This window comes from Poeciliopsis prolifica, unplaced genomic scaffold, assembly GCF_027474105.1.
Source record: "Poeciliopsis prolifica strain line A6 unplaced genomic scaffold, Auburn_PproV2 SCAFFOLD008, whole genome shotgun sequence".
In the NCBI taxonomy this organism is placed as follows: domain Eukaryota; kingdom Metazoa; phylum Chordata; class Actinopteri; order Cyprinodontiformes; family Poeciliidae; genus Poeciliopsis; species Poeciliopsis prolifica.
In genome coordinates, this window is record NW_026562383.1 from 13,905,328 (window position 1) to 13,916,062 (window position 10,735).

At 41.1% G+C, this 10,735-nt stretch overlaps 1 protein-coding gene across 2 annotated transcripts; it reads left to right on the forward strand.

The window, feature by feature from the left end:
* Window positions 1-4,746: 4,746 nt before the first annotated feature.
* Window positions 4,747-10,578, forward strand: LOC129361653 (ranBP-type and C3HC4-type zinc finger-containing protein 1-like). Of its 2 annotated transcripts, none has more exons than XM_055032634.1 (9): window positions 4,747-5,319; window positions 7,674-7,848; window positions 8,279-8,368; window positions 8,439-8,580; window positions 8,663-8,753; window positions 8,835-9,120; window positions 9,454-9,542; window positions 9,662-9,769; window positions 9,854-10,578. In XM_055032634.1, exons 1-9 carry the CDS (start codon window positions 5,056-5,058, stop codon window positions 9,902-9,904), a joined length of 1,296 nt encoding a protein of 431 aa, XP_054888609.1. In that variant the 5' UTR covers window positions 4,747-5,055; the 3' UTR covers window positions 9,905-10,578. The 2 variants fall into 2 exon arrangements, with proteins under 2 accessions (XP_054888609.1, XP_054888608.1); XM_055032633.1 differs by having other exon boundaries at window positions 4,754-5,319; window positions 9,454-9,557.
* The last annotated feature ends 157 nt before the right edge of the window (window positions 10,579-10,735 follow it).

A 10,735-nucleotide genomic window follows, 5' to 3' on the forward strand; every position in this document is an offset into this window, starting at 1 on the left:
AAGTGTGTTTTAATTGAATATTTTTTGCAAAAGTCTAGACATTTTACTTTTACATAGTATTAAACAATTAACATACAGAAATAATTTAGTCTGCAACAAAATGGGCCTTGATAATTTGCCAAAACACAACAGTTGTGCCAGATTTGATTGACAGTTCCTATTAAAGTGAGAGGCACCAGGGAATCCCAGATGTGGTAGCACTTTACTCTAGTGATCGCTCGCTCTACAATGATCCACAGCTGAGCAATGGTCTGGGTCTCCTCTCTCTCTTCCTTGCTGAACTGACCAGGATGCTTAAATGGTGGAATGATGAGTTTGGCTCCAACTTCATGAAGGAGGTCTGAATGAGGAAGCCTTTATCTGCCATGACTTCATCTCCCAACTCAAGCAGAGGAAGGATTCCACTGACCTTCGTTATTTCTTTGTCGGAGATGCAGCCTGTGTACAACGCTGAAATAAATGCCACCAACCCACAGGGAGCAACTCCAATCAGCCCTTTCAGAGCGGTGTGGTTCTTGAAGGCAGAGAACGTTTCAGACTGTAAGGTGAGGGATGATGGCCTTTCCAGAACAACTTCTGTGCAGTCCAAGATGACAAGGACATTTGGAGAGAACTTCAGAAATTTCTGAGGCATACTGGCTTTTACCTTCTCACAATTAATCCACAGGTTGATGGAAGAGAACACAATGAAGAGGTAGTTGGCCCAGGTGATGGTCACTCGGCTGACAGTAGCTATGCTGACTTGAAACATGTCAGCAATGAGCTGCTCCTTCATGCCCACTGCAACCCTGAATGAGAACATCAGGAACTCATCAATCAGAGGCAGGCAGCAGGCAGGGCTGGCTTCAGCACATGCTTCCTCTCCAAGTTTCTGTGCTCTGGTCCAGAACACCAACAGACATGCAAGGGTCAATGGACTCCCAGAAGATCAGTAACACACATTCAGATGGAAATTTGGTGTAGAACCGGATCTGGTCATCAGAGGCACATTAGCGGCTAAAAGTGTGGCAGACAAATCCACTTTTGAAGTCTGGCTTCCAATTCCTAGATATAATCCAGAGCTTCATCAAGTGCACCTGTAAAACCACAAAATAAAATAGCAAAACATACGGATAGCAATAAGTTTTAATTATATATTTGAAACATTATTTCTGTGAAGATCAATACATGTTGTGAGTCGGAGCATGTATGTATACAGCCATTGACTTAATCTGTCCACAAAATACATAATCTCATAATTTCATTATTATGTGATAATAAAATATTATAATATTTCATATTAATAATAATATTATTATAGCAACAGTTATATTTTACTGAAATTATCTTACATGGAAAATATATACAATATACTATCTTTTACCTGCGGGTGGATGTGCCGTGTAGTCATGGTCCACAGTAGCATCTTCAGCCTGGCTAGCTTTCTGAGGACAAACTGCCGCTTCTTAGCCCTCTCGAAATCAGACTCTCTCATTGCCGGTGAAGTGAAGTTATTCCAGGCAAACAGGGAAGGAACAGTTCCACATTTAAGGCGGTTGGTGGTGGATCCGCTAACAAAATCCTCCGGTGTGAAGTGGCGGCTACATACGAAAGTGCTCCCCGTCTTTATGCAAAAGTCCGGACCTTCATCTCTTCGGATCGCCTGGATCCACTGCCTCCGTTGTGGATCCGCGCTCCGACGGATAAGGCTGTTTTCTTGCCTCACATGAACAACCAGGGACTGAAGAAAAACAACTGCCCCGAGACTGAGCCATTTTCCTAGCATTAAAAGGCTAACGTTATAGCCATCGGAAGTTGTCCAACCCTTCATCCGCTTTCAAAACAGGTGTTATGCCGAGAAATGCATGCCTGCCGAGAATTGCATCCCCTGTCGCGGGAGCGCGCATCGCTCTAAACTCTCGCATATTGATGAGTAAACGGGCTGAAATCCGACCGAAGAGGAAACTTTTAAAGATATTCGTAACATTATCACGTTTATTAATCATGTAAGCGCTAAAATTGTGGGTTTTATTTCGCAAATTAATTGAATAAACACTGATTTTTTTTCACGTTTACTGAGCCATATTTGTCGAACGTTCTTCAGTGTCTGATGAACAAGTTCTCCGCAGCCGCTTTGAAATTCCAAGATTTTTCTTTTAACACCATAATAGCTTAAAACTTTACAAAACCGAGGCCCAATCCCAATTACGTAGAACATTTTATATTACGCTTAGCTGTCTAGTGTATTAATGTAGGGGAGATGCATTTTAATTTCTGAGCCTGCTAATATTTGCATCCCCTGTCTATTGTCCTGTTCATATGAAACTTATAGTGGGAACTCAGGGAACAAGTGTCATTATGTAGAAAAAATGTAATTTCCAAGTTAGCAGGGGATGCAATTTTTGGCAATATGGATTTCTAGCTTGCCAAAATTTGCATCCCCCCTGTTTTCATCAAATATGATCCAATTGAGGTGAAACTCATACCAGCAGTTCTTACAACTACTCTGGTCATGTAGGACAAGTTATTTCACTCTTAACTCTTTATTTCTCAGAGTTAGCAGGGGGATGCAATTTTTGGCAATATGGATTTTCAGCTTGCCAAAAATTGCATCCCCTCTATTTTCATCAAATATTTTCAGAATGATATTAAACTAATACCAGTAGTTCAAAGAACTACTCTGGTCATGTAGAAAAACATATTTCACTCTAATCATTATTTTCAGAGTTAGCAGGGGATGCAATTTTTGGCAATATGGATTTTCAGCTTGCCAAAAATTGCATCCCCCCTGTTTTCATCAAATATGATCCAATTGAGATGAAACTCATACCAGCAGTTCTTATAGCTACTCTGGTGATGTAGAAAAAGTTATTTCACTCTCAACTCTGTGTTTCTCCAAGTTAACAGGGGATGCATTTTCCGGCAATGTGGAATTTCAGGTTGCCAAAATCTGCATCCCCGCTATTGTCATCAATATTATTGAATGCATCTGAGAATGTGCTCAAAATGAAAATTGTCAGAAATGCATGTCCTGCAATTTGGAGAATTAGGATAGTAATGTGTTATATGAAATGTTCTAGACAATGACACGTATGCTCTGAGCTACTAGAGTGACTTTCAAATCTGTACGACACTTTTGAGCTGAAAAAAAGGGCATGCAAATATCGGCAGCTCATAATTTGCTATGCCAAAAAATGCATCCCCCCCAAGCTTAAAAAAACAAACAGTTATGAGTGAAATAGCTTTTTCTATATAATCACATTTGTTCCCTCAATTGCTGGTATGAGTTTCATATCAATAGGATAACATTTGAGGAAAAAAAGAGAGGGAAAGCATATTTTGGCAGGTTGATAATAGGCTGTGCCATAAAACGCATCCCCCTGCTAACGTGTACAAATAAAAAATTAAGAGTGGAATAACATCTTCTGCATAAGAAGAATAGCTGTATGAGCTTCTGCTATGAGTTCCATGTTATTAGCATAACATTTGAGAAAAATAGAGAGGACATGCAAATTTTGGCAGGAGCAAAATCCATATTGCCAAAAATTGCATCCCCCTGCTAACTTGGAGAAACACAAAGTTGAGAGTGAAATAACTTTTTCTACATCACCAGAGTAGCTCTAAGAACTGCTGGTATGAGTTTAATCTCAAATGGATCATATTTGATGAAAACAGGGGGGATGCAATTTTTGGCAAGCTGAAAATCCATATTGCCAAAAATTGCATCCCCTGCTAACTCTGAAAAATAATGAGTTAAGAGTGAAATATGTTTTTCTACATGACCAGAGTAGTTCTTTGAACTACTGGTATTAGTTTAATATCATTCTGAAAATATTTGATGAAAATAGAGGGGATGCAATTTTTGGCAAGCTGAAAATCCATATTGCCAAAAATTGCACCCCTGCTAACTCTGAGAAATAAAGAGTTAAGAGTGAAATAACTTGTCCTACATGACCAGAGTAGTTGTAAGAACTGCTGGTATGAGTTTCACCTCAATTGGATCATATTTGATGAAAACAGGGGGGATGCAAATTTTGGCAAGCTAGAAATCCATATTGCCAAAAATTGCATCCCCTGCTAACTTGGAAATTACATTTTTTCTACATAATGACACTTGTTCCCTGAGTTCCCACTATAAGTTTCATATGAACAGGACAATAGACAGGGGATGCAAATATTAGCAGGCTCAGAAATTAAAATGCATCTCCCCTACATTAATACACTAGACAGCTAAGCGTAATATAAAATGTTCTACGTAATTGGGATTGGGCCTCGGTTTTGTAAAGTTTTAAGCTATTATGGTGTTAAAAGAAAAATCTTGGAATTTCAAAGCAGCTGCGGAGAACTTGTTCATCAGACACTGAAGAACGTTCGACAAAATATGGCTCAGTAAACGTGAAAAAAAATCAGTGTTTATTTCAATTAATTTGCGAAATAAAACCCACAATTTTAGCGCTTACATGATTAATAAACGTGATAATGTTACGAATATCTTTAAAAGTTTCCTCTTCGGTCGGATTTCAGCCCGTTTACTCATCAATATGCGAGAGTTTAGAGCGATGCGCGCTCCCGCGACAGGGGATGCAATTCTCGGCAGGCATGCATTTCTCGGCATAACACCTGAAGCGTGAAAAAGGTCTATTCAGAAAATATATTATATTTAAATGTTATACTATCCAAGTTTCCTCAAATTCATTATAAGGTGATGGCTATGGGCAGGAACACTCTCCTGTTGCTGATATGAATACTGAAATCACTCTGCTGTTGTATCACACAGTTATATGAAGATAACAGGATGATTCTGTTCTGGTCTTTATTTTAGACCATTTCCAGATCGGCGACTCTTGTTTCTCTCCGGACGTAAATAAGAGACGTGCTGTTCTTCTTCCTGTTTTGTTTTTCTTTCGCTCCCCATCTGCTCGGTTCAATAGAAATGGAAGAACCTGCAAGGCAGATACACAACCACAGTCTACCCGTGAACATACCACGTCTCTTTAAACCGGGCCGAACCGTGTAGACTCTACGGCAGAAGCAGGCAGAAGCAAAGAGCCGTCCTCCGGCCCCGGTGTCTGAAACATGGCACTCAGCTCGGGTAGCTGGGCTCTCCCAGCCCCGGTGCCTGCCTCGTCCCAGCAGCCTGCGTGCAGCGGCCCCAGCCCGGCTGCATGCTGCAGCACTGTCCTGATGTCAGTCCGCGTATCGGTGTCCCACTCCGGGATCAGACCCCTGTGCCTACCTGGGGCGGGCAGCGACTCTCTGCGGCTGCAGCTCAGCATGGACCCGAACCTGGCCGGAGAGTTCCGCCTGGCACTGCGAGATACGAGCGGAAACCGCAGTGTGGTGAGGTTCCCATCCGCGTACTCGTTTGTTTACCTGCAGAGCTGATGTTGAACGCTCAGATGTTGGGGAAGCACCCAGGTTCCTGCATCTTCACATCCCTCATAGCGACGTTGGCCTGGACAGTGCAGGCCATCTTGAGCAGTTCAAAAGCGGATTCAGTGTTTCATCTCCTTTTACAACTATACTACTAAGGTTACAGTCAGAATTATAAAGTCAGGCAAATAAAATGCAAATCTTAGATAGCTTCTTTTCCATTTGGAATTCGAAAGCAATTCAAATCCACTATATGCAGACTGAGCTGTATGTTACCCACCACATTTGGAGGTGTTGCACAGTATTTATCTTTTGAGTCCTTTTGGAATCTAGACTTCAATTTACCAAAATACACCAGTCAGTCCTGCCTTTTGAATTACTGCTGCCAGCCATTAAATGTACTGTTCCCCTGCTTTAATTAACATGACGTACTCCTACATTAGTTCTTTTGTTTCTTTTTAGTGCATCTGCTCTGTCTTCTCAAAGCCTCGCTCTGAACCAGGTTCTACTGACGGTCTCCTCCTGTTAACGGGGAATTTTCCTCTCCACTGTCGCTCCATGCATGCTTGGTGTGAGGGATTATTGTGAATTTAAAGACAAATCAACGACTCGTAATCTACTGGATTTCCTTCGACAGAAAACTTTTAAAACTAATTTGAATAATAAACTGAACTTAATGAATCATGTGATAACCAAGATCAACAAGAAAGTGTGTGTAATTTAGTTGGAATGACTCAACAAAGAGCCCTGAAAATACATTTGTTGTGAAATGGCGCTATATAAATAAACCTAATTGAATTGAAAATTGAATTCTGCTTATCGGGTTTTGGTATTTGTGCATCACTGACCCCAGATAGCTTCAATCAGACAAATTTGGCTTTATCTGGACACAGTAAAAATGTGTATTTCAGCTGGCTGATTGGTAGATATATTATATCCAGAAAAAAAACATCGGGTCACTTTTACACTTTTTTCATTAAAAGGACTTTAAATCACAGAATCTGTTAACTTTTTGAAAACTTGTTAACTGAAGAAAGTGTCTTGTTAAGACAAAGTTTCAAAATTTTATAAAAAAGCTAAATAAACAGTTTGGAGAAATATTAAGATCCTATGGCATCTTTTGAGTTGCTGTCAGAGTAGAAATCTTTCAGTCATTCTTCAATTGAAGGTTTCAAAAATGTCACACAACTACAGAAGATAGCATGCTATTATTATTAACTATTGTCTGAGTAGCCAACTTATTACATTCTAGAAATGTAGCTCTAAACAAGCTGTATATAAAGGTAGCTCCACTTTTTCCATCTTTTCATGGACTTAATTATCCACCGTCTGGATGTAATGTGGATCCACCTTATGTTTATAATGTCTGAATAAGATCCTTATGAAAACAGAAAAAAAAGATTTCAAAATGTTTTTTAAATATATTGAGAAAATAAAAAGTTGAGTAACTTTAGCTAAAAAAATACAACCGCAAATGAACGTTTGCTCTCTTTTTCTGCGTTTCTCATATGTCAGCGTGAAGGAATTTGATAGACTTTTAAGGATAAGAAATTGTTATGTTAAGGTTTTCACCCTGCGAACGTCTACACTTCACTTGGCTCACTGTATCCAAACACAACTCCCACATCTGTCCCGTGTTTGCCAAGTTCGCCACATGACGTCCACCTTAACCCTCGCAGGCTCCAAATCTGCTTTTCATCTCTGAGTAAGACGTTTTCCCCACCGACAATTGAGATGCTTTCCGATTTGCATGGCTTTACTTTGATCCCCGCTTCTTTTAGATCATCTATAACTTTTTTTTTTTAACTCAGTAATTTCAAAGAAGTCATGGACGTCTTCTCTCTGTCTGGGAGGAGGGAAAACCCTCTTTGCCTCTGTGGCCTTATGTTCCCAAAGAGCTGCAGTGAACGAGTGTAAACGGATAATGTTGAAAGAGTAATCTCTGGGGATTTACAGAATTTCTGGCAGATTCTAAAGGGGGTACTTTCTTTTTTCTTGTGCAAACTGCAAAGTGTATACTTCCAACCACCAGGTTGAATTGTGCTTCTTTAAGTTCATGTTAACTTATGCTCAAATGTGAGTATGAAGAAAAATAAAAGTTTTTGGAAATACTTAAAAGTACATATTCCTCTACAGATTCATAAGCCCAATCACAAACTAGTGAGAGGAGAAATAATTTGTCTAATCATCCACTCTAACATGCATCTACAAATAATCTGATCAATCCAGACCTGCGTTCTCTTTAGTTTTAATCTTGCATTTAATTTACCTAAACTCATGTGTTTCAGCCGTTTTGTCACAGCATGTGTTCTTACCTTCAGTTCATTGCAGAGTTTGACCTGCGCTCGGTGCAGTACGAGGTCAAATCCTCTCGCTGCCATGAGATGCGCCTTGCTGCTTCGCCTCACGACTGCATCCGCTTCAACTTCCGCTGCGACCGCGAGGCCGAGGCCTGGTCCACCGTGGTGATATCGTCACTGAGAGAGGCACACAGAGGTCAGTTTGAACAAAACTCCTGATTTTTTTTTTTCTCTTTACAGATTCAACATTTCTGTTGAAGATGCTGGAAGATTACTATAGAGCAACATTCTTCATCCCTGTTTAACTTTATCACTTTATTATAAATGCATCCTTAAATGTTAGATTTAAGGATGCATTTATTTATTCATTTTAGGTAGAAATCTATAAATTAGAATATTATTAAAAATACATTACCATATTTAAATAAGACATTTATTGTTTTCTAAATTGATTTTTCAGCTCTTTAACTTTTGAAACATATCTGATTTCCTCTCAGAAACTAAACATTTTACTTGAATGACAATGAATTTGAAAACTTCTGAGTAATAGTGGGCTGAACTGTATGTTAACCACCGCATATTGAGATGTTATACAGTGACTCCTCTCGCTGTTTTCTCTCTGACAGTGGCAAAAATAAACGCCTGTGAATTGGACGGGAAACACAACTCTGAAGCAGCGGTGGATCAGAGGAGCTCGACCTCTCTGACGCTCTGTGGTGAGTCTGTCGCTCTGCGCCTGCCCTCGCAGCAGGCTCTGGAAACCTCACCTTGTCTTGTGTTTTTCAGAGGAGTTGTGCTCGGAGCTCTCCAAAGTGATCGAAGCAGGCGACATTCAGGCTGCCTCCCAGCACGCGTCTGCACTGGCTCGACAAAAAGCGATGCTGACGATACAGCCGTCCCAGAAAAACTACACAGATGGAGAAATCAGGTCAGAATTGAAAGCAGGAAGGCTTTCGACCCGGTCCGTTTCACTTGTATTTGACTTATGCCGTGATCCATGTTCATGCCAGTTTATCCGTGGTGGTGGAAGACGCCTCTTCTTCTTGTTGCGTCACAGTTATAGTCTTTCCCTACATGTCTGTAGCTACACTCAAACAACAGGTGAGAAAACTGTGAAATTGGTGAAACAGCAAAGCTTCTGGTGACTTTTATCCGCTAACTTCCATAGCTGTGCTTCTCCAGGTCTTTCTAGAGTATGGTTTCCATCCTCGTGTGCAGCGCTGGGTGATCGGTCAGTGCCTGTGCTCTGATCCGCGCTCACTGGCTTCCTACGGAGTTCAGAAAGACGGCGATACAGCATACCTTTACCTGATCTCTGCCAGACAAGCTCACATTACACGGCAGCTGTTCCAGCAGGACCTGGAGAACTCCCTGATGGCTTCGGCGCTGCCCCCTGGAAGCAGCCTCACCTCCCAGGTCTGGAGGGGTTACAGCACTCTGCCATCAAAGCTTCCCCACAACAACCAGGGTGAGTGCAATAAAAGTCACCATTTCCTAATTCGGTCTTCTATTGCCTTTCACCAAAGCCTTGTTGCAAATTCTTGTTCATGAAAACAAATAATCAGACTGAACATTTCACAGATTTCTTTTGATGAGAGCTAATTAAAAAAAAAACACACAATCCAAGAGTCCACTTAAAACATCTCACTTACACACATAAATCATCTTGAAGCGTTTGTTCGGGATGTTTGCGTTCTTGTCATTTTTTTTTTTTTTTTTTTTTAGAAAATTCTTAGGTGGTTCTTCAGATAGGCGTCTTTTCAAGTCTTTGATTATTTCTCTGTCAATAATCTATTTTTAGCAGAAACAAGTGGAGGGAATAACAAAGCAGGAGACATCAAAGACGTCCTCGATTTTGAGAAGCTGCAGCTGAATGATCACTCCAACAAGGCTAGTAAGACGCAGGTATCTGAGCCATGTGGTGTTTTGAATAGACCACGGATGGAGCAAACTAAAGTTTGGTTTCACGACGGAGGAATCTAAAATATTTACATTTTCTCAACTTGCAGCAGACAGAGTGGGCCTGTCCTTCGTGCACTTTCATTAACAAGCCGTCTCGCCCGGGCTGCGAGATCTGTGCCACCGCCAGACCCGACGTGCAGAGCTGCATCCAGCAGGTACTCCCACACATCTGAGTCCAGCTTAATCAGTCTGACCGGCCACCCTCACTCAGTCACCTCCTTTCTCCATCTCTCACCAAGGAGAAAGGACGGAGAGAGGATCGCAGAGAATCTGGTTTGAGCCGCAGCTGACTGCAACGTCATAGCCGCCCGGATTTTGTTTCTCGCTCACTCCCACACACACATACACACGCCAAGAGTGAGCAGTTTAGATCTGAAACACACTTGTTGGCGAAATACTCAGAGGGAGAATAAAGTGCACTGATCACCATCTGACTGGAGCGAGGCGGCGCCACTTGATCCACTGACAGTTTTGTCTGTTTAAATATGGACACCATGACATGACTGTGACGTACATCTCATTTGGCCAGACATCTTCGCTATTTGTTTTGGAGTGGGTGTCTGTGTGTGTGTGTGCGTGCGTGTGTGTGTGGCCCAAGCAGCCTGATATTTATTTTAGCAGAGAAAGGGACTGACGTTGTTTCTTTGCAGCCGAAAATGAGGGAATGTCGCGTGCAGCGTCCCCCAGATGCGGAGAGGGCAGAGATGATGCTTTGTGCAATAGCCTGATAATCTGTTAATCTGTCACCTGCAGCAGGATGACAGATTAATGCCAAAACATTGTTGGAAAACTAAACGCATGCGCCATGTACAGGGTTGTATTTAGTGTAATATTTTTACTAAAATGCATTAACAATGTGATGTAAATTTCAAATAGTAGTTTAATTGTATTTGATTTCCTCTGAGGTGTGAAAGCGAGGAAAGATCCACTCAGTGCATAATCTATACATAAAGGAAGGAATCTGCCTGTGTGTGTCTGTTCTTTGCCGCTTCCTGCAAGTATCTTCCCAGTTCTTCTGACACAAAGATTCATTTAAGATTCAAACTGGAGAGCTTGTCTATGAATAAAACTATATTTTAGTTAGTTTTCACTGGCATACACATTTGGTATTTGTTGCATAA